At 36.6% G+C, this 27,203-nt stretch overlaps 5 protein-coding genes and 1 long non-coding RNA gene across 13 annotated transcripts; 4 read left to right on the top strand and 2 right to left on the bottom strand.

The window, feature by feature from the left end:
• Nucleotides 1-2,208: 2,208 nt before the first annotated feature.
• LOC105668972 (cyclin N-terminal domain-containing protein 1-like) lies at nt 2,209-6,930 on the top strand. 2 transcript variants are annotated; one of them, XM_067347399.1, is made up of 6 exons: nt 2,209-2,365; nt 4,695-4,738; nt 4,988-5,086; nt 5,298-5,566; nt 5,662-5,877; nt 5,960-6,930. In XM_067347399.1, the coding sequence occupies exons 2-6, from the start codon at nt 4,714-4,716 to the stop codon at nt 6,227-6,229; spliced, it is 879 nt and encodes a 292-aa protein (XP_067203500.1). In that variant the 5' UTR covers nt 2,209-2,365; nt 4,695-4,713; the 3' UTR covers nt 6,230-6,930. The 2 variants fall into 2 exon arrangements, with proteins under 2 accessions (XP_067203500.1, XP_012217120.1); XM_012361697.2 differs by lacking the exon at nt 2,209-2,365 and adding an exon at nt 3,217-3,329.
• Nucleotides 6,840-7,972, bottom strand: LOC105668973 (uncharacterized). Its single transcript, XR_001100193.2, has 2 exons — nt 7,837-7,972; nt 6,840-7,117 (listed from the first exon to the last, which is right to left on the bottom strand). It is a non-coding gene; the product is annotated as an uncharacterized lncRNA (long non-coding RNA).
• On the top strand, nt 7,930-11,565 carry LOC105668971 (coiled-coil domain-containing protein 50-like). Of its 2 annotated transcripts, XM_012361695.2 has the most exons (6): nt 7,930-8,126; nt 8,375-8,437; nt 8,861-8,978; nt 9,061-9,226; nt 9,341-9,953; nt 10,201-11,565. In XM_012361695.2, the coding sequence occupies exons 1-6, from the start codon at nt 8,069-8,071 to the stop codon at nt 10,230-10,232; spliced, it is 1,050 nt and encodes a 349-aa protein (XP_012217118.1). In that variant the 5' UTR covers nt 7,930-8,068; the 3' UTR covers nt 10,233-11,565. The 2 variants fall into 2 exon arrangements, with proteins under 2 accessions (XP_012217118.1, XP_067203499.1); XM_067347398.1 differs by having other exon boundaries at nt 7,936-8,126; nt 9,341-11,565.
• Nucleotides 11,490-20,654, bottom strand: Elys (AT hook containing transcription factor 1 homolog). Of its 3 annotated transcripts, none has more exons than XM_012361687.2 (6): nt 20,512-20,654; nt 19,943-20,320; nt 19,563-19,857; nt 13,522-19,464; nt 13,161-13,230; nt 11,490-13,016 (listed from the first exon to the last, which is right to left on the bottom strand). In XM_012361687.2, the coding sequence occupies exons 1-6, from the start codon at nt 20,539-20,541 to the stop codon at nt 12,854-12,856; spliced, it is 6,879 nt and encodes a 2,292-aa protein (XP_012217110.1). In that variant the 5' UTR covers nt 20,542-20,654; the 3' UTR covers nt 11,490-12,853. The 3 variants fall into 3 exon arrangements, with proteins under 3 accessions (XP_012217110.1, XP_067203493.1, XP_012217111.1); XM_067347392.1 differs by having other exon boundaries at nt 12,906-13,016; nt 13,165-13,230; XM_012361688.2 differs by lacking the exon at nt 13,161-13,230 and having other exon boundaries at nt 12,906-13,016.
• Nucleotides 20,655-20,772: 118 nt separating this feature from the next.
• Nucleotides 20,773-24,605, top strand: LOC105668984 (traB domain-containing protein). 4 transcript variants are annotated; one of them, XM_067347396.1, is made up of 9 exons: nt 21,339-21,438; nt 21,516-21,552; nt 22,108-22,419; nt 22,843-23,033; nt 23,149-23,263; nt 23,343-23,479; nt 23,546-23,958; nt 24,199-24,352; nt 24,468-24,605. In XM_067347396.1, the coding sequence occupies exons 3-9, from the start codon at nt 22,116-22,118 to the stop codon at nt 24,498-24,500; spliced, it is 1,347 nt and encodes a 448-aa protein (XP_067203497.1). In that variant the 5' UTR covers nt 21,339-21,438; nt 21,516-21,552; nt 22,108-22,115; the 3' UTR covers nt 24,501-24,605. The 4 variants fall into 4 exon arrangements, with proteins under 4 accessions (XP_067203495.1, XP_067203496.1, XP_067203497.1 ...); XM_067347394.1 differs by lacking the exons at nt 21,339-21,438; nt 21,516-21,552 and adding an exon at nt 20,773-20,910; XM_067347395.1 differs by lacking the exon at nt 21,516-21,552 and having other exon boundaries at nt 21,303-21,438.
• LOC105668985 (histone-lysine N-methyltransferase SETMAR) lies at nt 24,519-27,203 on the top strand. Its single transcript, XM_012361722.2, has one exon. The coding sequence runs from the start codon at nt 24,519-24,521 to the stop codon at nt 25,332-25,334; it is 816 nt and encodes a 271-aa protein (XP_012217145.1). The 3' UTR covers nt 25,335-27,203.

Here is a 27,203-nt window from a genome sequence, read left to right as displayed (position 1 = left end):
AGTGACAAGCGTAAAGAGATTAGGCGGTTTTATTATTGTTGTACTATAAATTTTATAAAATACTTTAACTTTTATTACTCTGAGGCTCTGCATACAGTAGACAAAATATTAAAAATAGCAATAATCATTTAATATTAAAAAGAAATTATTTTACATCTAACAAGAGAATAAAATATATTAATTAATTCCAATTCTTATTTCTTAATTCATGCATTAATTTTTTCTATTCTTTTTATTTTTAAAATAAATAATTTCAATTTCTTATTTCTAATATTTAATAATTATTCCTATTTCTATTTCCTATTTTGTTTATTGTGCGCAGGATCTGACTTTCATTTTTCACACATACGCAAATAGTGAGTTCTATGTGTGGTGATTACTAATCGAATATGGCGGCCCCCCCGCCGTAAACGTGCTCCCCCCGTACAGCTTGTGCTCCGTCCCTCTATTCCTTAGTCCGTAGTTCTTATATTCAAAATCGTCTTAAGCACGGACTTATATTCGCTCTCTTCGTCACACATATAGCGTTTTCGAATAAACGGGGTTTGAACGATCTAGGGTTGATCAATCACTATTTTACTATAAATGCAAGTCTTTCATTGGTGGAGAGGTTGCAATGACGTCATTAACCAATCTTGGGTCGTTCAAATCCTGTATAATCGAAAACGCTAATAGATTGTGTCTGACGAAGAGAGCGAATATAAGTTCGTGCTTAAGACGATCTTGAATATAAGAACGGACTATGAATACCGGCCAAATGTGAATCCTCCATTATTTCAAGATTATATTATCTTAGGGCCACCGCACAAGCTTCTTCGTAACGCTTTACGTTACGTTAAGTACTAATCATAAACTAACCTAAATTCGTACATAAATTTGAACTTTAGCCAACGCACAAAGAAAATCGTAACGCGTGACACTTTTGCTACGTTACGTTTTTGTTTGTGCATTGACTGAAGTTCAAATTTATGTACGGGTTTAGGTTTATGATCAGTACTTAACGTAACGCGTTACGGAGAAGCTTGTGCGGTGGCCCTTAGCTGATGGCAGAGAACGAGCCGTAACCCGTAGTCGTGGATGTATAATAAGGCAGAGAAAAACGTGAGTCGTGAAAGGCTATTGTGTAAATATGTTTATGTTACAGCAGATGGAAGCGCTTACGCTCTTTCTTTGTCATCAGCCTTAACAGACGTTGGAAAAAGTAAGGCACTAGATATGTAGGTATTCTCATCCGCCATTTTGGTTCCTACTAGATGGAGAATTATAGCGTATATAGTATAGTATAGCGTACATGTGTAACACGTCAATTATTAAAAATGATTCAGGACTTTTTTCGACTCATTTTTTGGCAAGGAATAACGCTATGTACTTAGTGGGTAGTCTTTAATAGCGTTTTCGATTATACAGGATTTGAACGACCCAGGGTTGATCAATCACTATTTTACTATAAATGCAAGTCTTTCATTAGTGGAGAGGTTGCAATGACGTCATTAACCAACCCTGGGTCGTTCAAATCCTGTATAATCGAAAACGCTATAAGTGTCACCCTGTATACGCTATAATTCTCCATCTAATAGGAACCAAAATGGCGGATGAGAATACCTACATATCTAGTGCCTTATAGCGTTTTCGATTATACAGGATTTGAACGACCCAGGGTTGGTTAATGACGTCATTGCAACCTCTCCACCAATGAAAGACTTGCATTTATAGTAAAATAGTGATTGATCAACCCTGGGTCGTTCAAATCCTGTATAATCGAAAACGCTATTAGAAAAAGTGGCCTAGAAAGTACGATATACAAGATGTTTCGTAAATACTTAACACTGAGTACGCTACAAGATTCCTTGTATAAAAGTGTAATAAAAGTTCTTATAAAAAAAGTCAAGACACCAATAGTTTTTGAATGGTGAGCTGTTGAAGTTGACCAATTACGGAGCGGAACTATCGGGCGCTCAGGTACGGCTGCTGCAGCTTGTTTCGCAGCTCGTAGAATTTACGAGAACCGTGGACGCGTCTCTCGCCTGTTCGAACACGCCGTGCCTGAGCGCCCGATAGTTCCGTTCCGTAATTGGTCAACTTCAACAGCTCACCATTTAAAAACTATTGGTGTCTCGACTTTTTTGTAACAACTTTTATTACTCACTTTTATACAAGAAATCTCGTAGCATACTCAGTGTTAGGTATTTACGAAACATCCTGTATATGTAAATGTGAGGTTGAACTTTGAACGCATGCGTACTAAAATACGTAGAAGCGTATTCGTAGATACGTGAAAAGATATATGTTTGTCTGTTTCGTATGCGGAAAGCTGCAGTGTACAAATCTAGCAGCTCTGAGATATACCAAATTGCTGTAGCCACAGGTAAAACAAATTAAATAACGTATAATGACCGGTCATAGGCCGGTATTCATAGTCATTTCTTATATTTAAGATCGTCTTAAGTCGTTATCGTCGTCTTAAGATACTAATATGGCTTTTTGATTGGTTCGTAGCATTTTAAGACAAAACTTAAGACAATCTTAAATATAAGAACGGACTATGAATACCGGCCATAGTCCGTTTTTATATTCAAGATTATCTTAAGTAAGGACTTACATTCGCTTTCTTTATCAGACACAATCTGTGTGTGACGAAGAGAGCGAATATAAGTCCACACTTAAGCGATCTTGAATATGGCTGTGTTCCGAAATTCACTGCCAGTACTGAAAATCTACAATATACGTAACGTAAACTGCAGATTTTTAGTACTGGCTGTGAATTTCGGAACGCAGCCGTAAACTGTAGATTTTCAGAACTGGCAGTGAATTTCAGAACACAGTCTGTATGTTTTCCAGTAGTGGGATTCTGTGACCTGAACGATGTCGTTATGGTATCGTTGCGCAAGTTTTTTGTATCATGTAATAGCTGCGCAACGATACTATAACGACATCGTTAACATTACAGAATCCCGCTACAGCAAAGGACACAAGTTGTCACAAATCGACACAAGCGACACACGGCTGAAAAATTGTATTCACTTTAGAAAGAGACATGTTTTGAACAGTAACTTTTTTTTTCTCTCTCTCTCTCTCTCTCTTTCTCTCTCTCTCTCTCTGTCAATCAATATTTATCAATCAACGAAGACTTTTTTTCCCCTTACTGCTTCACTAGACAAAGATGAGATTACTGTTCAACACTAGCTGTCTCTTTCTAAAGTGAGGCATTTCCTTAATAGGGAACGCGTAGTCTATTATTATACGTCTATACAAAATTACTGATTGTTGAAATTTAATCGGAATTTAGTCGCTTGTTCTATAATTAAGATGTACCTGTCATCTTGAAAATTGTACATATTAGTCTATAACTCGAAGCCCGCCTTTTTTGCAAAAATTAAGCCTTTATTTAAGAAACAAATGAAAAAAATACATCAATCAAAATTGGCCATCGTTAGATATGACTGTTTCCCATCTTTCTGGCAATAAGCGGATCCCACGGCAAAAGAACGACTCATCTTTAGAGGCTATTTAGTCAGAGACCTATTTTTCGACGCTTTCATGAGTTGAAGTGTTCCTCAGCAAGTGCGTGTGCCATCGATGAAACAAGTGGTAGTCGAAAGGGACACAGTCTGGTGAATAAGCCGCATAGGATAGCACTTCCCAGCAAAGTGCTTCCAATGTTTCCTTGACAGTCTTAGTGACATGAGGTCGAGCGTTGTCATGAAGCAAGATTACTTCATGCTGTCTTGTCTCATATTCTGGTCGTTTTTCGCGCAATGCTCGGTTCAAACGGATTATTTGTTGTTGATAGAGATCCCCTGTGACTGTTTGACCAGGTTTCAGTATCTCATAATATACCACAATATACCCTTCTGGTCCTACCAAATACAGAGCATGGCCTTCTTCCCATGAATATTGCGTTTTGGCGTCGATGTCGATGGTTGGCCTAGGTCGTAAATGGTTTTTCGGCGTTTAGGATTATCGAAATAGATCCACTTTTCATCGCCAGTCACAATTCGATGCAAAAACCCTTTGTTTTTGCCTGGCAAGCAGCATTTTGAAGATGGTTTCGCCTTTTGATGTCTCTTTCAGTTCATATGGCACCCATCTTCTTTCCTTGTATACCTTTCCCATAGCTTTTAAACACTTGGAAATGGCTGCTTGAGTAACATTCAATGTTTCTGCAAGTTGATTTTGTGCTTGTCATGAATCTTCATCCACCAATGCTTGCAGTTCTATATCTTTTAATTTTTTTTGCCTGGACGTTCTTTATCATTTGTGTCAAAATCACCAAGTTTGAATTGTCGAAACCATTCCTTGCAAGTTGTTTCCGATAGAGCAAGTTTCCTATAAGCTTCAACAAGCATTCGATGAGATTCAGCAGTAATTTTCTTCAAATTGAAACAGAAAAGCAAAGCTTCGCGCAAATGATGCTTATTTAATTGAAATTTAGACATTTTTTTCGCAGTAAAAAACTATGTTGTTGTCACGAACACAAACTTTTATATATTGAATATTATTGACAAATGTCAAAATTAAAAATGATGCCTTATTACAGTTGACGATTGTCAAAGTTACAGCTATTTATCGCTGGAGGGCGGGTTTCAAGTTATATATCTAATATAATATGTGGTTACAAAGTTTTGCACGAAGTTTATAACGAACACGTGGTGAACACAGCCCCCCTATTGTATTTACATACATTTATATTCTAGTTGGACATTCATATTCGAAATGGATCTGGATACATCTTACATTGGTAATTACTAATTTATTTTTAATAATTTATGTTAATTTATTTCTAATACTTAATATACATATTTTGCTTAATTCTTATTCTGTATTTTCACATTTTTTCCTTATAGAAAAAGGAAAATATTAATAATAATTATACCTTTTATATCAATAAAGTAGTGTAATTTGCTATAGTTTATTGTATAAAAGATTAAAGATTGAAGATTGTAATAATTTATTTTATTTTATTTTCATATAAATTTTTGAATGCCAGAACCATTAATTGATGACTGGGTGGAACATCTTCAAGAAATTGTGGAACAACAGAAGCAGGAACGCATTAAAATAAAAGATTTTATTATACCATTTATAGGTAGGTAATAAGAAGAAAATAGACATCTGATAATGTCAAAACATAAAGTAATATTATCTAATAAGGAGATTATTTCAATTTTCCGCCGCAACTTAGCGTTGCATCTTATCGGTTTACCATTTCATTAAAAAAAATTAGGTTATAAAGTGTTAAATGACAATATTACTGCTGCAACAACAATTATTTTATATTAATTTAAATTATTATACAGCAATTTCAGCACCTACAATGAAGACTGCCTTTGTGATAGCGGATTATTTAGAACTAGAGACCCATGTAAAATATATGGCCATTCATTTGTATGACGTGTTCATGTGCAAACGTTTTTTGGAGATTTATAAGGCTGCAAGTCCTTTGTGTGAAACAGCATGGTTTAAAATGTGCAAAAAATATTCCAAGCATTCAAAATTATATCTTATGTCTTGTTTTCAATTGGCGTGTAAAATGGATTCTCATTGCGCTAACTTGGGAATATTGCAAGTATGTTAAAACTTTACAAAGAATTAAAAAATTGTATGTAATTCCTAAAATGATTAACCTTAGTAGTATTTTAAATTATTGTTCTTTTTTACTAGATTTTAAATGTTCTGCATAAACTTTCAAAAAAGTCAGAGTATACGCAAAAGATGATTTTCGATTCAGAAATTGAAGTTTTCAAAACGGTGGATTACAAAATGCCTCTTAACACACCGTTGCACTGCATTGAAATTTTGTTGGCAGCAACAGGTCTTCAAAAAACACAAGGCTCAATTTATATTGCAACAAACTTACTGAATCTTACATATTTAAAGGTAAAATTTCTAATTTATTTCTTGCGTTATTTAAAATTCTATTAACTAATTTTATTAAACTAAAATTCTATTTTTTTTTCAGTATGACAAACTGTTCTCAAAATTTTATAAATTCTATAAGGATAAACAGGAAGATAATTTAAAGACAAGACAAAAACTAATATCTTTGAAATCAAATATGGTTTTTTTAAGTGCAGCAATAGTATTGTGCACTATGTATTTTGTCTGCTTGGATACAGACATTTTAAATAAAAAAGTTTTTATAGTAAAACTTTCAGAATTATCAGGTACAAACATATCTGATATCATTAATATGTCTAATGTATTGTTGTGTACAGCAATACAACAATAGTCTAAATATGTTTATAATAATAAAAAATTAATAATAAGCATAATAGATAGATACAACAAGATAATAATGTTTATATATTTATATATAAATTGAAATCAAATATGTTCTTTTTAAGTGCAGCAATAGTATTGTGCACAATGTATTTTGTCTGCTTGGACACAGACATCTTGAATAAAAAAATTTTTATAGTAAAATTGGCAGAATTATCAAATACAAGCAAGGCTGATATTTTTAATATGTCCAATATATTGCTCTATACAGTAACAAAAGAATAGTATTAATATGTTTGTAATAATAAAAAATTAATCAGCTATGATTGTATTTGATAATTCTGAGAAGTTTACTATAAAAACTTTTTTATTTAAAATCTCTGTGTCTAAGCAGACAAAACACATTGTGCACAATACTATTGCTGCACTTAAAAAGACCATATTTGATTTGAATTTATATATAAATATATAAACATTGTTATCTTGTTGTATCTATCTATATATTTTGCTTATTATTGTTTATTAATTTTTTATACAGGGAATATATAACCTTTTATGTATATTTTAAATATAATTATGTAAATATATAACTAATACATGAATCATGTAACACAGATCTCTGCAATTGTAACATTTATTCAAGAATAAATATATAATTATCAACTACTGAAATACTGATAAAATTTGTATTCTAGGTGTATGTATAAGTATTGTATTGCTTGCTTCCTCTTTCTTGCGGAAGCTATCTTGTCTTTCTATCAATTCGAGCTCATTCGATAGTCGTGGTATCATTGACCTCGGTGGGCACCTTTCTCCTAGTTGCTCTCGATTCGCCCCTTTCACCACGGTCTCGTCGCCTTTCATCGGATGCGCGCGCGTGCTCCACATCCATTCAGACCTGAAATGTATTACCACGGCTACTACATCATCCTACTACTCGTCCCACCCAAGTGGATGCATTTCCACGGTATTATTCACAACGGCCGATTTACTACGGATTCTACGCTACTACGAAGTATGAGGTATCGCGTTGCATCGATCTGCAAGCATGTATGTGCAGTGGCAATCAGAGCCGTATAAGTGATGCATTATAAAAACTTTGAATTGTTTTGACGAAAATTTGGTAATTTATCAATACTTTTTCAGGTATTCAGGTAATTATATTTATTCACAATTTATTCCAAATTCTAATATCGCATAAGTTAAGTTTTCACAGCATTGTAAATAATTTCAGTTTTTTAAATGATAAATTTATGTAGACAAATCTAATTAATTATTCTAGTAAAACGACAAAAGGTTTAGCTATTTCACAGATTATGCTTTGCTGATTTCTTTAATGTTTAAAGAAAAATTATGAAATCTACAAATTTTTCCATGCATGTTCCACACCAAACTATACACAATTGTTGTCATAATAATTGTTTAATAATTGTTAAAATAATTGATTAAATAATTAACTTTTATATATTTATTATACTACAAATATATTCATGTATTCTAATAAATTTGTTTAATTGATTTCTTCTCTTTATACTTATTATTTTTTAAATTAAATATCGAACTCAAATGGGCTGCATCTAACTAATAAATTTTTTTTCCAGTTTGAAAGAAACCTACAAAGGCTTCATTCCTGAGGGGCGCTTTCCTCCCGTTGCCAGACCTGAAACATGCGGTGAAAGTGTGTATGTGCTCTGTATGTGTGTATATGTAGCCGTGGCTATTCACTTGTCCGTTCCAAGATGGAGAGAAAACAACATCACGGCTGCTCTCGTGCAAAGTGGTTGTAAACACAGACGGTGTCGTCGATGATTCTGCTGCTTGTCCCGCGTGAAATCGACGAGAACGTGCAATGGCGAAATCCGTGCTGAGCTCGGACACGCTACCGAAGGCGGGTCGCGTGAACGAAGGTAAGACATTGAGTTTTTTCTTCTCTTCTCGCAGACGCCTTCTGTCACAAGATTCGCTTGCACTTTCTGCACTTGATTCTTTTCTCCCTTCTCTCCGTAAAGAGCGCGAGAATACGAGTTTATTTCATTTTAGGTATGGAAAGTGCAAGAGAAAGTACAACCAAACGAGAACCGATCTGTCTTGATCACGCGCGCGTCACGATTACTCATTGCATTGGCATCTCTAATGCGAATTTGCAATTTTGCAGTGTGTCGTGAATGGCTGGTGCATGAGGACGGAGCGCTGGCTTATCGGCTTCAGGATGAAGAAAGTATGTGAAAATCTTATACATACGTTTGTCTTTTGTGGCGCCAGAGAGAATGCCAGATTTAAACAGGGTCGTCTCAAGATAATCTACTGCCCTGAGCTAATTAAATTTGCCAACTCAGGAAGAATGGAAGCAAGCGCAATAATGTTGCAACAATGAAAACTTTGCCCTTGAATTGAAATTACAAGATAATTTAAAAAAAAAACTGGATATTTTTAGAAAAAAAAATGCAAAATTAATTAATAATTATATAGTGCTGCTCTTTTTGTTCATAGAAATTTCTCTATTTAAATAGAATATTGAAAAAAATATACAATATCACAACTAATATACATAATATATCTACTAATATTTAATGTTTATAAAAAGACTTTAATAATGTATGGTTAATGTTTAGTTAATATGATTCTTTATTACAATTCATAGTCAAGGAGCATTACACCGGCAACAAAACACGTAATGCGCAGGTGAGGGAAGATTTACCGCGAGCCAAAGTTGAACAGGAATTAGAAGCATTGAGATATCAAAGCTACGTTCAACAACAGTTAGTAACAATGATATTTAAAGATACATGATTGTTTCGTAAAATGTGAAATGTTCTGAAATATTTTTTTATTTCTTTAAAGGGAAGAGAGAGATGCGCTCGTTGCAAGGCAGATTGCACTTTCTCTGGAGCGAGAAGAGAAGCAGAGAGAACGTGAATTGCAAGAGTTGATGAGATTACAGCTAAGGTTGGGAGATGAGGCTATGCAGCAGGAGATTGAGAAGCGTATACAGGAAGAAAAAGATGAGGTAATTCTGAAAATTTGCTTAGAAGTTAATATCTTCATTGATATCTAGAAAACATACAATTCTTTGTCAATATAAAAAATGCATACAAGCGTCAAAACTCATCTCACATAACAGGAACTGGCAAGGAAGTTGCAGAAAAAAGAAGAGGTAGACAATCACGAGGATCCGGAAAGCGAGCAATTTATGTTGGATCAGAAATTAGCAATGGAGGCGCAGGATGCTGAATTGGCGCGTATGCTTCAAGATAAGGAGCGCGCGAAAGCGCGCAGAGCGCGAGAGAGAGCGAAGCAGAAGAAGCTGGAGCGAGAACGTCTGCAGCAACAGCAGCAGCAACAACAGTTGGACGAGCAAAATCTGGTGGAACGACCTCAGAGACCGGACAGACTGGACTTACGGACTCCGCCGGTCAAAAATCGAGCTCGTAATCCCGTCAATTACCCACAGTATCCGGATCCTGAGGAGATCCAGACGCTGGATGATACCGATAATGTGCGAGAAATGGCGAACGTCGCGGCCATCATCGATCCCACTTACAACGCACATCGGGGTACTTCGAGCAGCTCGAGTAGTACAGTAAGCCCTACGTATGCACTGCCAACGCCGCCGCAGGAGCTGATGACTGATGACGTACCTTGTTACATGCCGATTCAAGGGCAGCGACGAAATCAGGTTCAGTCGCCATCTAATACGCATGAGGAGAAGCACAAACGGCGCGTCAAAGACGGCTGTAAGCATCAGTAAAATCAATAATGTCGTGGGAGTTAAGATCAGTATTTTTTTATAAAGTATATTTCATTTTCTTTTTTTTATATTGCCATTGAACGGTGACGTAAGTTAGTATAAGCTATGTTTATTTCGAAGGTTTGCTTGAAAGAGTGCAATTTTGTTGATAATGCATTTATTTGATTTATTCTTGACTTTCTCTCGGAAAAAATTGTATATCTCAGAATTTTTTAATTATTTTTTTTTTATAGCGTGTACTGTCATATCTTACGCAATGATGTAATTCGTATTGCGCGAAATACAATGTGCCTTTTAAAGGGCATACGAATCGGAGGGCCTTGATGCAAATTAATGAATTACTCAGCAATAAATCAAGATAAAATAATGACGCTACGATGCTGATATCCAAGTGGATAAATTGTACCGTCCTTGCTGCTACGTTTATCACGTCTGCTTGCTATTAAATATATATAAGATACTAGACTATCAAAAAATCACTTTATTGATAATAATGCTCTTTTCAGTATTAGAATTTTTTACACTTTTACCAAAAAGTAAGAGCAAAAAAAGTATCGTAGACAATCAAAGAACAGTTTGTAAGAGATATATTCAGCTTCGTGCACTTAGATGTGACAATTAAGCAGTGTTACATACGTTGATTGACTGCAAAAGTTTATATCACATGGCCTCATAATTCGTAGATGGGTCAAACGCACAAAGTGTAATTGAAACGCGTGAACAAATCATGATTAAAAGAATAGAAAATCGTAGAAGTTTCCATAAATTTTGTCTCAGATTTTATCTCAACGTTTAAATAGAAAATAAATGTAAAAGAGAATCTCGTGCTTTTGATACATTCAAATTTGCTTATATAGCATGAATGTTTTGCAGACTGTATACAAGGACTCTCTAGATGATCTGCGACATTAATTCGATCATAAGTCGTGACTATTTGAAACTCTTTTATAGGTAGTAAGATAGTACATAACAGATGACAACACTGCCAAAGATAACACTTTAATGTTGGCCTTTAAACAGATAGATGAAAGTGTTAATAAGGAAGGCGTGTGTATTATGCGTGCATAAAGATCTATATTAAGCGAGTGTTAAGTATTGCAATTTTTTCCAAACTTTGAAACATGAGCAAGCTTTCAAAATGCTTAGCCATATTGTTGATCCTAATATTTTGAAAAGTTAGAACGCAAAATAGCCATGAAAAATACTAATAATAGTTGTCATATCTCCTCCCCCCCCCCTCCCCCGCCCCCAAAAAAGAAAAGAATATTTTTAACTAATTACAATTTCGAAGCGACACTTATGAAACACTATTAGAATTTATGTATCATTAAATCTCGATCGTTGCAATGAACGTACGTAGTTTTATTATATATACAATGTATTATTTACTAATTTATATAAGAAACGATAAGAGAATCTGTATCCATAGCTTCAGGTAATATTCCATTAGAATATATAAGCTTATTTGTAACGACGTATTATTTGTGGTGATTGGAGGATTTTCTCTTTTTGATAATATGTATTATTTTTCCTTTACATTTATTGTATTCATACAACTATACTTGCGTATGTTTAATAAATTATTTACAAAGTTATAATACATTGCCATTTTTGTCGAAAATACTATGGAAGTCAAGAGAAGTATAACAGAGATCTTGCGCTACAAAGTCGAATTCTAGAAGTATTAAGATAAAAAAAGGGGAAAACAAATTATTAACAGTGAATATATTTTATAAGTTTATATATAAACGAAATGAATACTATTGTAATCGTAAAAAAAAGTATTGTGATATAATACAATTTTCAATGATAGTTTATCATTAAATACTTTTTGGACATGAAAGATCGATTTTCAACTGTAGCTATCATCTCTCTGTACACTTATTAATTCGAAACGTAGAAGTAACTTGATATATCTGAGATTGAAACATAATTCTTTCATTATAAGCGATTGACACATATAGCATTATTTGAGTTGTATCGGTTTACTCATTGCGAAAGCAATCTTTGAGACTACATGTACATTACTTTAAAAAAAATATCTTTAATCAATATCGTACTAGCATATATTCTAAGTACCGCAGTTATAATTGATCAACACTTACCATAACTTAAAATATATCCTAGTTAAAAAAAGAGGAAAGAAAAATTACTTTACCTAATATCGGACATTCTATGAGAAGAAGTCCAGTTGTTCGCAAAGAAAAAAAACACAACAAAACTACCCAAGTTTCCAACAAGTTCTAAGCATGCGGCCATCGGTAACAAAAATTCGATATTTCTACATAATAACAAAAACCTTTTACATGGTCCCAGCATAGCGCACAAAATCCTTCTCTTGTTTAACGAATAAAAGTGCATAAAATTATTAGATCAAGTATTGAAGCAATAAATCCTAAATGTTTTGAAAATTAAGTGGTTGTTTTACTGTTTATGGTAAAATAATCGATTCCAAAAAGAAAAAGAAACATTTAAGATTTATTACGCGCTTAAATACCCAAATTCAATAATTCTATCTATCCTTGTTTGCCGACATTAACGATTGTTCATCTTACCAGCAAAATCGCTTTGTACTATATGAATATCCTTATCAGAACATAAACATTGGAACTAATTAACAATTTTATATATGCAATGTGTTATCATTTTCCATTTATTTCGCGCATTATGTTAGGAAAAATTTTAAGTATTATAATGGAATTAAATTAAAAAGTATTGGTGATGAATAATCCTATATATATATATAGGCAATTTTAATTGACATAAATAGATAAAAAATATATTAAAGCCAAAAGAAAAATATGAATCAAATTTAGAAGCATTGAGAGATTTATAAACCGAAAAGATGCGCGATAATTTATCAGAATTTTCGGGAAAGCTCACTGTTTAATCTGTACTTTTAGATCTTTTACGTATAACGAATTTTTCCCGAAGTCGCGTTTTGAAACTATTTATAGTTAAACGGGGACAAGGCTTGATGTCAGGTTTCCAGATAATGGGCTGTTGTTCTCCTTGTTGATAAGGACTCGGTATGAACGAGCCTATTTTTCTGTGGAAAACAAACATAGAGTAAACCAACTTAAAATCTCTCAGATAAGATTAAAGAAAAGCGATTACAGCATAAAAAAACGAGAAAATACATAGCAGTGCGAGAAAAATAAAAATCGTATCAAATCAATTAATAAACAACAACCTACGAGGCTGATCCGGAGGAATTTTAGATTTCGGTAATGAGAACACGTAATTCGGGACTTCTCCTATATCTGAAAATTGAAAACCACGATTTCACCACAAATTGTTCCATGTTTAAATATCCATTGCTCGATAAGTGAATGGTATTAGGCCACAGTGTGTCAATTGATGAAAATCAATTTTAGAAAAATTCATATCTTTAGTGAGGAAAATCTATAGCAGAAATATATAAAGCGCACAAAAACGCTCGAAAATTACAAATGCAAATTGGTTCATAATTTTTATTATTTACCGAAGGTTTACTACGGTATAAAAACCTATAAAAACCATTCACTTGGCGAGCAGACATAGGTCCAATTTACCTTTCTCATCCAATGGCATGTCATCCGTCTTCTCCGGCTGCGAAAAGGAAAACAGGTTGCTGGATTCTTCATTAGCACTGGTCTTGCCTCGCTTCCGCTTCTCCGTGACTTTTTCCATCTCCTTGACCATCGATGCCGCCCTTCTTCTAGGTACAGGAGTTTCTTCGTTCTCCGACTTGTCATCTTCTTGAAGTTGAATCTTCTCATCCACCGATTCTTCTATGATTGGCGACGCGAGATTTCTCGAGTGAATATTTCTGACCCTTTTCTTCAATTCGTTTTGCGGCACGTCAACGCTAATCGCTCTTCTTCTTCTGGTGTTGGTTTTCAAAGCCTCCTTCTTTCTGGTGGATCTCGTTTCCCTCAACGACGGACTTAAAATCTCCTCCAATTCTTCCGGTATCGATAGCAACGACGCACTTCGGCTGCGCGTCGTCAGTTTATTCACAACCTCGTTCGCAGTCCTCGCAGTGGAACTTCTGAGTCTCCGCGACTCAGTCTTCTCTTCTGGAGGTTCGGCTTCTTCCGGGATAATTTCCTTTATTATACTGCTGGATCTACGTATCCTTGCGGTTCGCGCTGTAGCTTCCTTAGGCACTGAACTACCACGTCTTCGTCTTGTCTTAACTTCTACCTCCTCCAATTCCTCTTTGGAATCCCTCGTGGACGATCTTAGAGATCTGCTCGTGGTCGGTTTCTCCGTATCAGATGACACTGAAGATGTCCTCGCGCGTAGGGACCTCTTCCTCGTATTTTTATCCTCTTCGTCATCGCTCGTCAGCTTTACGAGTTCACTCTCTGACTTCGCAAGGCTTTTCTGTGTGTCTGCCTTAGAAGAATTATATTCCCTCTTTACGGAAGCAAGTCTCGTGCTTCTCCTTACCGGTATATCATCCTTGACGCTCTCGGTGTCGTTGTCCTTGACCTCAATCTCTTTCGTCACGGATATAGATCTGCTGTTTCTTCTAACCGATTTTTCCGACGGAGTCGCGAGATCTTCCACGCTTATAAGCACTTCCTTTGCAAGAGAACTCGCTCTTCGACCACGCGGTTTTCCCGACGGAGAATCCACATCCTTTGTTATCGAACCTGCTCTCCTCAATCGTGGCGGTTTATCGTAATTCGTTTCTTGCGACGAAGCCTCTGATGATCCGAATGTGTCCGAAGTCGCCCTGTGCAATTGCGGAGGAGGCTCCTCGGCGTCTGCATCTTGCGACGGAGAATCCACCGGCGCGTCTTTCGCCATCGAGCTCGCTCTTCGCGATCGCAAAGATTCCGTGATACTTCGCGACGGTGAATCTTTCGTCACCGAACTCCCTCTTCGAGTTCGTAGACGGGTGACTCTTTCCGGTTCCTCTTGTTGCAGCGAGGTATTCACCGTAGCATCTTTCGTTGTCAATTTGGTCAACATTACAACCGGACTTTTCGTGGTTTCAATTTGACTTCTTTTACTAGTCGAGGAACTTTTGGTCTCCGACAGCTTTTCCTGAGATTCAATCGATTCCTTGAGCTTTTGAGAATCGGTCGACATTTCAAGCCTACTGCGGTCTACTTTACGGCTCGAATGAACGCTCCTAGATTCGTTATCGACATCAGGCTGTGACAAAATTTGACTCGCGTTCTTTTTCGAGACACTTTCTCTCCTACTCGATCTCCGACTCCTTTCATCGGATTCGCTGTTCTTCTCTGCGTCGACACTCTGCGTCACATGTTGTTCTGTTAAATTCGAGACTCTGCCATTCTTCGCCTTCGGCTTTTCAATTTCTCTGGTATTGGAATCCGATTCGTCGTCTGTGATATTCGACATGTCACACAATATATCATGTGAAGGAACAATTGGCAACGAGTAGTTCTCTTTCTCGTTATTACCCGTCTTGTCCGATATCACCGGTGTTACGCCTCTGCTTTTCGTGGACTCGTCGTCGGTGAAATCAACGTTAGCCATCACTTGCATAAATTCTCGCAAGCCGTTCGACTTCGCGGCGCCGTGCTCTTCTGTTCCGCATTGCAAATTCCAGTTCTCAGACGAAGAGATAACGGGATCCATCTCCTGCACGTCTTCCTGAACCGTAGACACACTCTCAAACTCCTCTTCGTGTTCATCGTCTTCTTCCTCAGTGTCCTGCAATCGAAGTAGCTCCTCGTCGGATTCGTCCGAGACGATTTCCGCGGCTTCCATCTCGATTTCGGTGGACGCGGGCTGCTCCTCGTAAAGATTCTGCAAGCTCGGACTCTCTTTCCTCGCAATGCTTCCGTTGTTGTATCTGGTTTCGCTCTGCTGACTCTTACCTTGCGCCGAGTCTTTCTCTGAACTATCTCGTCGTTCTGGAAGATCGCTCCTGCCGTAATCAGGGTGTTCGATATTCAAAACCTTCTCGGAATTGCTCAAATCTGTAGCATCAAGTTCCTGCATGAGCTGCAAGACAAATTTCTTTTCCTCGTCGTCCACTTTAACGCGTGGCTCAGGAGCTTTACTTTTCATCATAGGAGTCGACGAAATGATAGATTTATTGTTATAATCCATTTCCGTGGAAGATTTCCGTCGCGACTGGTTGCTGCTGCGATTTGGTTTTTTCAAAAAGGTGATGTCGACGCTGGTGTCAGAGTCTAGCACAGAGGAGGAATAAATGGAGGTCATGAGTGAGTCGCATCTCGTCGATGTATTCGAAACGAACGACTGTTTCTTAACGTCGTCGTGACACGACGACGTGATCGCGGACAAGTTTACGGACGTGTCATTCGCTTTCGTCGCGCAAGACGCCTGCGGCGATTCTACAAGCGATAAGGCACTTCTTCTGAGACTGGGTCGCGGACGAGCGTAGCGGTACATGCTACTGGAGATGCTACTATTGTCGCTCAGAACCGTGCTTTCGTAGTACGCCGATTTCTCGTTCGCGTTCGGGCTGAAGAACATCTCGTCGCTGACGCTCAGATTATTGCCGCTTTCTTCTTCCTTCTCTTTCTCCTCCTCCTCTTCCTCCTCCTCTTCATACATTAAGGCTTTTTTGGATTGATTAAAATTAAATCGTATTTGTCTATTAATTTTCTTTTCCCTCTCGTTGTCGGACGGCCCGTCGGTGACCTCGACCGTTTCGGACAGCGTGACATCGGGCGATGGACAGTTTCTTATGAGCTGCTTGATCTTCAGGATCGACTGCGGCGTCTCAGACACAGTCTCCTTGTCTTTCGCGGACGCGTTAAGTTTGCGCTTTACCAAAGGCGTCTCGAAGACCGCCGTTAATCCCGTCTCCTTCGGATCTTGTCTGTTCAGTGAAATGTTCTCGTCCGACAGTTTTCGACGTTTCGCGTTGTCCGGCGTGTCGTTCACATTAGCATCTTCTGCTTCGTAAATCTGATCCACCGTGCGCTTGCCGCGGCTCTTGGGCGCCAGTGCCGGGAACAGCACGCAGTTCGTGTTCGCGCTGTAACTGTTGAGCTTTAGCGACGTGCAAGGCGCGCTGACGAACGGGATCTGACACTTTTCGCCTCGCAGATAGGTCTCCTTAGCTTTCGCGATCACCGTTTCGTATATATTTCGCAACTTGTCGTGGCTCTTGCAATGCGACATCGGTCTTGGATAACGCGCCTTTAGATCCACGTCCATGTTGCTCGCAGCTGTGCTCGTGGAGAATTGCTTTATAATGTCCGGTAAGGTCGTATTGTACGCGCTGAGCATATTGTGTGACGTGGACTGTATATTTTTGGTAAAATTTGACTCGTACTGCCGAAAAGTGTGGCCGCTAATCGCCTCCGTGTAACGACATCGTTGCAGATAGTACAGTAGCCGCAAATCCTCCGTCTTGTTCTCTTCGAGGAACTTGATGAACACCTCTTCCTCTTCGGAGTCCAGCGCCAGATGTAGAATCTCGGTGAGCTTGCCGTATTTTTTGCACGCTCGAAAGAAGCAGGTTAGCAGCTGTTCGTAGTGGCAGGGTGGCCGGCGATGGAAGGCCGACTGCGCCAGACCGTGTTCTACAGACAGGCTCATAGCAACACCTTGCTCCTCCATGGAGGACAGAGGCGGTTTCCTCACGCGCAGATACACGAGCGCCAGTTTGTGCTGATTGTTACGCACCAGGGTGCGCAGAATGAGCCTGTGATGCCAATCCCGGACGTCAGAGTCGGAGACCAGTTGCCCAGTCATCATGTCGAGAAATCCCTGGTAGTCCTCGTGGTCAAGTAGCCAGAACGCCTGAGTAAGCTTAATGAGGCTGGGACTCATCTTGAAAGCAGACGGATACTTGATGAGTTGATCCACCGCGGGATACAGCCGTTGCAGCAGCATAGCCAAATCCATCAGAAGGTAAATCGTAATCTGATGCTTGCAGCTGATCTCATTTGCTTCCGTCTGATGACAATCAGCCAAATAACTTCGCAGCAACGATTGCAGCGACGGCGGTGGATAGTAGCCGGCCATGACGGTGCCACCTTCTCTCTCCCACTGTGTCTTCAATACGGAACACTCGCGCGTTATCAGCTCATCGATGAACAAATCCTCCTCGTTTTCGTTACCGCCGCTGTCTGCTGGAAGCTGCGCTCGTTTCTCTCTGTAAAGCGCCGAGAGCTTCTCATAGGGATAAGGCACTCTCAGCGTTAAGGAGATACGCAGAGTGCCCTCCTCCTCCAAGTCCTGCGTCTCGGGCAACAGTCCCACGTCGTAGAACCAAAGGAGCACTTGAAAGTACGTGGACACGCGTTTCAGCGTTCTTTGTTGTTTCGTCAAGTCTGCCGTCGCGGACGGTAGCTTGCCTACCACACCGGAGAGGCACTCCAACTGTTGCGAGCAAAATCGCAGAGTCTTCACATCGGCCTCACCGATGCTGCTGCCCGATTGATCGAACAGAGGAACGCAGAGCCGATCAGCGATCATTTTGATCACGGAGGCCCTCTGGACGCCCCACTTGAGGAAAGTGGGATACAAGTATGAGGCACTACCGTCCGACCACTCCACGGCGCATTTCACCAAAAAAGTTGACCACCGTTGCTCCAAGCAGAGCGATAGCAGCATCTCTCGCTGCGCGTTCTGGTCGCTGGTGAACGAGAATTCCGAATTAAACGGCACCAGCCCCACGGAGAGACACTTGTGAAACGTTTCGGATGGCTGTATCAGTATAATCGGTCCCGCCAAAGCTATTTCGCGCAGCAGATCCGCCTGAATACCGCGAGTCATCCAGAATGTGAGTTTCGTCGTGCTCAGCTCTATCCATTCGAGCGACAAAGAGTTTGGGTAGAAGAGTTCCTCGGGAGAGCTCGGACCGTTGCTAGGAAATTCTTGCAAGCTCAACGGGACGTACGCGAAGCTTACGATCTGATCATCCGCGTCCGACCGCGTACGATACGTCGCCAATATGCTGTTCGGATTTTGACACTCGCCGATGGTGTGCGGCATCTGTTCCTTGTACCACTGATTTAGATCGAACAGCAATATCCTTTCGTTGGTGCCGATAAGCAGTAGATTATCCTCGCCTCTCCTAGCGCCCGACTCGGTTTGCTCTGGATTGGATTCTCTTTCGACAGTGCACAAACTGACGACTTTGTCCCCCTCGTTCAATTCGGACTCAAACTTCAGACTGGGATCGGCTTCCAGATTGAAGTACAAGTTCATTCCTCTATCGCAGTATTTTCTTTCAAATAGCATGGCGTACATTCGTAATATCGGTGGCGCTTTCGATGATTCATCTTGGAATACGACCCATAGGTAATAAAATGGTCTGGGATCATCCGTGGGTTCCAGTAGGGCTAGATGTGTAACTACCATGTCGTCTATAGGCGCACTGATCCATCCTATAGAACCATCGTTCTGCCAAATTATCACTCTGCCCAAACAGCCGGAAATTAAACAGCCAATTTTCATGGAACTAATGATTGCAGTGGTCAAATTTTCGCTGAGTAAAGGAGACGATTCGAAATTTTCTCGGTTGAAGCCAATATGCTTTTCTATACCTAAGATTTTGAAATATAATTAATATTATAGAATAATACATTAATATAGGTACAGTAATTATATTTAGTTCGTTAATATCAATATGATAAATACTTACGACTGTTTAGCAGGTTGTAAGCTGCATGTCTTTCTTTATTGGATTGATGTCTGCCAACAACTTGTTTCGTCGACAGATCTATCTCTGCGGGTGACAATTCATCCATAACAGTGGATAAATTATGTATGTCCCATGTAGATCTTCGAAGATCAATCATGATATGCTGAAGATTACGTAAAACTACACACGCTATACCATCCATTTCATTCAATATGTTGTCCGGTCGTTTATCATTGAATTCTTCCCATTCCGCGCCGCCTGTTACAACACATACTTGTTCTACGCCGCATGGTATCTGTAAAACATAGTATAAAAAAAATTAATCTCTAGTGATATTTTGTTAATGATAATTTTCAAATAATGCTTAAAATAATACTTACACGAATTGCCCTTAAGACACGAGATGCAGTACAATCAAATATGCATAATAACCCGGAGGAATCCTTCAATCTGCTTGCATAATTATCTATTCCAACAAGGAGCAAAGGAAATTCTCCAGATTGCGCCGGTAATTGAGAAACAGACGTTACAATACCGCGAAATGTCCAACTGCTAACGCTCTCTCCTATTTTCACATTAAAGACTACTAAATGGCATCCGTAACTCAGCCATGCATATGTTGCATTGTGCAAGAATCCTCCGCGGCAATCAGTAACGTTGTCATGTTCTTGTGAGATTGCAGACTGACCATGTTCCTCTGTCTCTAAATTCCTCAACCGGTTTAACATGGGAAATTGAAGGTTAATGATCCTGCGAATCTGCACATGAGGAAACAAATTGTCAAGAAAATGATTGAGAACGGAAATTATATACATTGAATAAAGTTATTTTCGCAATTTATTCGAATAAAATCCACTTTCATAAATTGTGATAAAAAATGATAACCAAGAAAGTCAGGAACTATAATAAGAAGTTATGTTGACAATAATGCCAATTAAATTTCAATTACCTCGCAGTTGACTTCTTCTAGCTCCTTCATTTCTCATGCGAGCTACCGAAATATCATCAGTGAAAGTCGCATTTAAAAGTCGTTCTCGCGGCTTGAAGATGAGGTTATACTGGCGCCAAATCTCACAGTTTTTCTATATGATCGTCCAAGAGATTGTGCATGAGAGATTAAATTGCACGCGTGATAAAGAGTGATTTATTGAAAGAACACAGTGACAGCGCAATTTGGAATCGTATTATGAAATTAGTATTGTTTCTTATTCATTTTGCCACTCGTGTGAGCATTTTAAAACCGCGAACTACTACAACTGCGAAGTACGTTAAGCACTGCTCCCAACTGAATCATTTTGCGATAACATGAGGCACCGCACGTGGATCGCTTTATTGATTATAACAATCAGTGAGTCTAAATTGTTACGTAATATTACAATAATTTAAACAAAAATTAATAATTTAACGACGAGACGTTTACGTATATCAAGAATGATACATATATACCAGCTTTAGGGTTTACAGCTGCACTTTTTGTACCTCTTCTCTCTTCTCTTTTTCTCACTAACGCTGAATTATTCGTTTACTTCATTTTAAGTATAGAAAATGTAACATAATGCAATTTCAAGAATGTTGTAAGAAAATTACAAACTAATAAAAAAAATTTATTCTTTTAAATAAATATTACGATGAAATTAAACACTTTTAGTAATAAATATGGAATTTGTACAGAAAATGGAGCTATAAAGAACAGACTTATATTTGTTTTTTGCGGACAGCCCTAATGTGCATATTAAGTGTGCATTTCTAGAATGCTTATTATTTCCATGACTGTTGCATTTTACAAGTAGACCCAGAGGGTAGATCCATTTGATATTTGTCTCGATGTGTGCATTTCTTCATACGTTAGATTTTTCTTTGAATTCTTATTCGTTGTGTAAGTCCTTCAAATGACAAATAAACATAAATAACTTTATAGAAACTAAATTGTATATTTTTTGTTACAATATACAGATCTCATTTTTGTAATTGTGTCAAAATTTTTTACAAGGTTAGAAATGCATTAGAATAACGCATGAGAATTGTAATAACCTTCAACTACACTGACCAAATCTGGCCTACTCAACTACACCCGCGGGGTAGTTTTGTATTCCAAATTTTGATGAGTTTTAATTGAAATTTTAAAAGTTGATGTTTTTGAGGATACATAGAGGCGCGGCAATGTCACTTGTGCCACGCAAAAAATATTTGCATAATTGTGTACGTTCGTACTCCGCCAGTGTAGTTAAGGGTGAAGCATTAATTGCTTAAAATAAAAATAGCATATAATAATAATAATAATAATAGGATTTGGTTTTTAAAAAATTTGAAAATCTTTTATTTTACATATATAAAATCATGCAATTTTACATATATCATATTATACAAATATCACATATGGAATACAGACAAGTAATTTAAGTATGCATTATTTTTATATTTTAATCGATTATGCAATATTGCTGTTTTATTAGTATTTAGTATTTAGTTATGTAATTTTGTATTAATTAATTTAAAAATTATAGGCATATTTTTTGAAAATGTATTGAATTGTATGGATTTTCAGGAGAAGAAATGGCTACCAATTCTAGTAAAGTTGATCAATATATTCAGTGTGATCAACAGGAGAGAAACTTGTTATCGTCCATAAAAGATGTACATTATGATTTAATTGATGAAAAAGGCGACTATGATTCATCCACTAAACCAAATATACAGGATACTACAAAGGAATTAATTACCAACGAATCTAGGTGTAATGAAACATCAGGTTATGAATCATCTTCAGGTACATTGTCAACAATAATGAGTACAGAGAATAATCATGATGTCAGTATGGAAAGTGGAGAGTCTTCAGAGGAAGAAGTTATGGATAAAGGTGAGAAATGTTGTTACATACATTACGTACCTTATGTTAAAGATTTGCACATATACAAAGAAAAAATTTATGTAAACATATTTGTTGATTTAATGGCTCTTGTAAGAAGTACAATTGTTAGTAGTGTTATTAGTTGTGAATAGTGTTTTGAAGTAGCTAAGGTTCTCAGGAAGTTTTAAGGTTTCACAATTATAGATTATTTTAATTTAATAATGACGTTAGTCAATGCTACTGTTATATGAGAAACTATTGTCAGAGTAGTACATTAGTGCTTTAAAAAAATGCCACTACAATACAGAAGTAAGAGAAAAGTTTTAAAATTTCAAGGTATTGCTATTATTTTTAACTCTAATTTAACTTGGGTAGTTGTATATGCATATGTCAGTCACATACTTTATAAAGAAAATATTGGATCTGATGTAGAGTCTAATATCCAAAATAAGGACCATAATATCGACAATGCAGTAAATGAACCAATAATAAGGGAATATGATCCCACTATCGATCAAAGATTACCAGAAACTGTGACATTGTTGACCGCACCAGAAGGAGGAAAATTATACCTAGTAGGAACAGCGCATTTCAGCGTTGAAAGTCAAAATGATGTATCAAAAGTAATTATTTTATATACGCATTTTTCTTTTTTAAATAAAATTGTAATTTTACGAATAATTTATTGAAACAATTTAATAACGTAGTTACTTTATTCAAGATATTTTTTTATTGCAGATTATACAAGCTGTACAGCCTCATGTCGTTGTAGTTGAATTATGCAGAGCTAGAATTGGTATAATGCAACTCGATGAAGAAGTTATGTATCGTTATGCCAAGAACATCGATTATAGTGGGTTTCTGTATATATTATTATATCATTTTGCATATAGTATATTGGCCACATACTATACAATCTATTATTATCATAGAAACTATTATGGATACCATTAAGAAGGAAGGACTTTACAATGGTTTGTTACACATCTTGTTGTTGAGAATGGCAGCTCGCGTTGCGTCGCAACTCGGAATGCCACCCGGTGGCGAATTTCGAAGAGCATTTGAAGAGGTTTGTGTGCACATAATAGAAACAATATTATTTGTGGCCTATTTCATTTACACGTAATTGTTTTAGGTGAAAAAAGTGCCAAATTGCATCGTGCATTTGGCTGATCGACCAATCAATATAACAATACAACGCGCGATACGATCGTTATCTTGGTGGCAAACTATAAAACTAGGATGGCATCTGTCAATGATGAATGATCCTATTACTCAAGAGGATGTCGAACTGTGCAAACAACGATCGATGCTGGACGAGATGATCGCTAGCATGAAAGAGGAGTTTCCAGTATTGGGAGAAGTATTTGTTAAAGAGAGAGATATTTATTTAACCAATTCTTTACAATTGGCCTGCTTACCGTGTGGTCCTGCGAATCGTCTGCTCGTCGAACCGAGAGTCGTAGGAATTGTCGGTTTAGGACATGTATCTGGTATCGTTGAAAATTGGGGTAAAGTCAAGCCCGGTGATATACCTCCTATCATGAGGTATGCATGAATATCGATAACCAATTAATATCACAGTTATTATATAGAATGTTTCTAAAATGAAAGCATTTATGGGTCTATTTATATTTGTAAAGATTGCACGATAATTTTTTTATTGGCGAAATTTGTTAAAATTAGTAAAATTTGACTGAAACTTTTTTTAGAAACAATCTGTATGTTAAATATATATACTAAATTTATCATTGTATCTCGATTTATTAAAAAAAATTTTTCTTACAGAGTGCCACCACCGTCGTTGTCCGGTAAAATCTTAAAATTTACCGTTAAGGCATCTATACTCGGTGCTGTAATTTACGTAGGCTACAAAGTTGTAGCGGTACCTGCTACTATCGCGTTTCATTCTATCAAGTCATCGGTCGAGGGGCTTCTACAGGTTGGTGCTGCGCGATAGAGTTATTCGAATTCCATTTACACAGCATTCTAAGAGGAACCCCTTTATATTATAAAGCAACTTTTTCTCTTTACCTTGTGCTGCCTTTGTCCCAAAGAGTTTCTGGGACTTCTTTGGGCTTTTTCGTTGACACACGATCGCGGTAAGCATGGAAGCAACTGCTTCTACCGACGAGTACGAACATACCGCAGCGGATGTTATGTATGTAATGAATAATATACCGGGGCCTGGCATAGATACAGCGGACTTTGAGGCCGAATACTCTGTAGGTTGTCCCTGCCTGGTCGAATGTTACAATTGTTCGTGTACACGCGGTTCTGCTAATTATTCTAATGCTCGAATTGTCGATGAAAAATTAGCTGGTCCGATATTCGAATGCAATGCTCATTGCACATGTGGACCAAATTGTGGAAATAGATTAATACAGAATGGTCCGTTGAATTGTTTAATTATTAGAGATATCGCTGGCAAAGGTCTCGGTCTTTTCACGACTAAATTAATAAAGAAGGGTCAATTTATTTGTGAGTACGCCGGTGAAGTGATAGGTTTGCAAGAAGCGCGACATAGGATCGAAGCGAATAAGCGGTACAATACGATGAATTATGTTCTCGTAGTCTCGGAACATATTGGTAATAATCGTATTATTGTAACTTGTATAGATCCGAAATATTTTGGTAATATTGGACGATATGCTAATCATAGTTGCGATCCGAATTCTAGCCTCGTTCCAGTCAGAGTAGAGGGAATTGTGCCTCGATTATGCTTGTTTGCGTCTAGAGATATAGAGAATGGAGAGGAAGTGACTTTTGATTATGCTGGTGGTGCCATGGCTAATTCCGTCCATTGTCTCAGCGATACTCCTTGTTTTTGTGGGTCTAACAATTGTTTCCAATTTTTACCACATAATCAAATTGGACAGCATGAAATTTTTGCGAATGACATCGTAACAATGACAGAGACATAAAGGCTCGAAATTGATATCATAAAGATGTAGTCCAGATGGATTTTAAACTAAAGATAGCTATGTCTTAAAATTTAATATTATAAAAATCAAAAAAACAAGTATAACATTAGATCAAAATCATTATAAATAAATATAGTTTTATGACTTTGTAGATGTATAATAAATATTAAATTTAAAAAATGTATATTTGATATATATATTGCACATATGTATCAAATACACACATATATGTATATATATTGCACATAAAACACATACACTAAGCATATATATAGATATATAAATATGTGGAAAATTCAATTGACATATAACTGTCAGTATATCTCAGTCGCTTCCCCTACACATTAATCAATGCTTTTCTGCATTGAATCAATGTTATCATCTATTGTTATATAAGATGTTTTGTTTGGAAGTGAGACGTTCTATGTATTTTCATCTTGCAGGCATATATTCCAATGAACTTAAATTTGTGGTGTTTAGATATATTTATTATTTTGTATTTTATTGTAAGTAGAATTTTATTGCTTCTATTATATGCAATTTATCAATGTATATTGCTTGATTTAAAGTATATGAAGGACAAAGAGAAACATGATGATAATTTGTTACATCACAATGTTACATCACTTTGTTATTTAATGTGCCAACGAAGAATGCAACATTCTATTTTCTAAACCGTCAGAATTTAATGAAAGATATTTAGAAATTTTTAATTATTATAAAATGGTACGCATATACATAATATATTCGATATTAAACTTCGATATATTTATTAAATTCTAAACAAGTAATGAGTTATAAAACCAACAGTGTTCAGTTCAAGAAAGTAGATACTATTAAAATTGTCAATATTAGTACAGTTTGTAATCTGCTTCTCATTAACATATTAAAACAGTAAGCAAAAAAGTGAATTGTACGTTTATTTGTATTTAAAATTATATTTAAAGTAAGAGATGTTGCAGTATTCATATCGATCGCATTCATAATACTTTATAATATTGATAAAAGTCTTGAAGTATACATATTTTTAGGCATAAAATGCATTTGAATTATGTAATATCAAATCATAATTTATAAAATTTTTAAATTGTTGAAAAATCAATGATATACATACAAAGAAACAGCAATGAGTGAGTTAAGAGATAATCTGCTGATTAGATTTTTATAAAAAGTATATAATCTATATTTTTCTGTAATTGTTGAATGTTTTATTAAGAGATTGGTGCTTATTAATTAATTTAAATTAATGAGAAATATCACTCCTAATAACTGCCTTTAATACGAACGATTTGTAAAAAGAAAATTAATTATAATAATTATAATAACCAACATTCAATGTTATAATAATTATAATAATCAACATTCAATGTTTATTCGGAAATTCAGTAATATCTGCTGTAATCCGATTGTATGTTATACTTACAGAATGACATCACTTGTAATATGTATATGTATATATTAAGAGGATATTTTACTTGTATCAAAGTGTAAATAGTATGAAACACTTTGTAGACAAAATATGGCTCGATAAGATCCAAGAGGTCTTATATATGCGTTAGAAACATAAGATTTTGGAAAGTCAATTATGTTTTATCATGAAAAATAATATACATATATTTTTTTCTTATTCATATCTTATCTTTATTCTGAAATATATTGCTTGTTTAGCTTTAGCTGAACTTTTCACGATGCAGGTATTATTTTTTTTATAATTAACTGATCGGTTTTTAATTAATCGAAAATTATGTAAATTTTATCCTGTAAGATGTACAAAGTCACTAAATATTTTGAACTGTTGGAATCTGTAATGTTGTGAAACAAAAAAAGCAAATAGCATTATATATTGACAATAAAATGATGTACAGTGTA

The sequence above is a fragment of the Linepithema humile genome, chromosome 1 (assembly GCF_040581485.1).
Source record: "Linepithema humile isolate Giens D197 chromosome 1, Lhum_UNIL_v1.0, whole genome shotgun sequence".
NCBI lineage: Eukaryota > Metazoa > Arthropoda > Insecta > Hymenoptera > Formicidae > Linepithema > Linepithema humile.
The sequence above is the reverse complement of the archived record's forward strand: the minus strand, read 5'-3'. Positions and strand labels throughout refer to the sequence as shown.

What these genes read in the sequence shown, in the direction of transcription:
- LOC105668972 (XM_067347399.1), top strand. Translation starts at nt 4,714, where the DNA reads ATGGATCTGGATACATCTTACATTG. An exon ending in TTTTATTATACCATTTATAG is followed by an intron (nt 5,087 to 5,297) that starts GTAGGTAATAAG and finishes ATTATTATACAG; the next exon opens with CAATTTCAGCACCTACAATG. An exon ending in CTAACTTGGGAATATTGCAA is followed by an intron (nt 5,567 to 5,661) that starts GTATGTTAAAAC and finishes CTTTTTTACTAG; the next exon opens with ATTTTAAATGTTCTGCATAA.
- LOC105668971 (XM_012361695.2), top strand. Translation starts at nt 8,069, where the DNA reads ATGGCGAAATCCGTGCTGAGCTCGGACACGCTACCGAAGGCGGGTCGC. An exon ending in GGCGGGTCGCGTGAACGAAG is followed by an intron (nt 8,127 to 8,374) that starts GTAAGACATTGA and finishes GCAATTTTGCAG; the next exon opens with TGTGTCGTGAATGGCTGGTG. An exon ending in CAAAGCTACGTTCAACAACA is followed by an intron (nt 8,979 to 9,060) that starts GTTAGTAACAAT and finishes ATTTCTTTAAAG; the next exon opens with GGAAGAGAGAGATGCGCTCG.
- Elys (XM_012361687.2), bottom strand. Translation starts at nt 20,541, where the DNA reads ATGAAGGAGCTAGAAGAAGTCAACTGCGAG. An exon ending in TTACAACCTGCTAAACAGTC is followed by an intron (nt 19,465 to 19,562) that starts GTAAGTATTTAT and finishes TCAAAATCTTAG; the next exon opens with GTATAGAAAAGCATATTGGC. An exon ending in CCTCCGGATCAGCCTCGTAG is followed by an intron (nt 13,017 to 13,160) that starts GTTGTTGTTTAT and finishes TGTTTTCCACAG; the next exon opens with AAAAATAGGCTCGTTCATAC.
- LOC105668984 (XM_067347394.1), top strand. Translation starts at nt 20,868, where the DNA reads ATGAGGCACCGCACGTGGATCGCTTTATTGATTATAACAATCA. An exon ending in GGAAGAAGTTATGGATAAAG is followed by an intron (nt 22,420 to 22,842) that starts GTGAGAAATGTT and finishes GATCTGATGTAG; the next exon opens with AGTCTAATATCCAAAATAAG. An exon ending in CGGTCGAGGGGCTTCTACAG is followed by an intron (nt 24,353 to 24,467) that starts GTTGGTGCTGCG and finishes TTTGTCCCAAAG; the next exon opens with AGTTTCTGGGACTTCTTTGG.
- LOC105668985 (XM_012361722.2), top strand. Translation starts at nt 24,519, where the DNA reads ATGGAAGCAACTGCTTCTACCGACGAGTACGAACATACCGCAGCGGAT.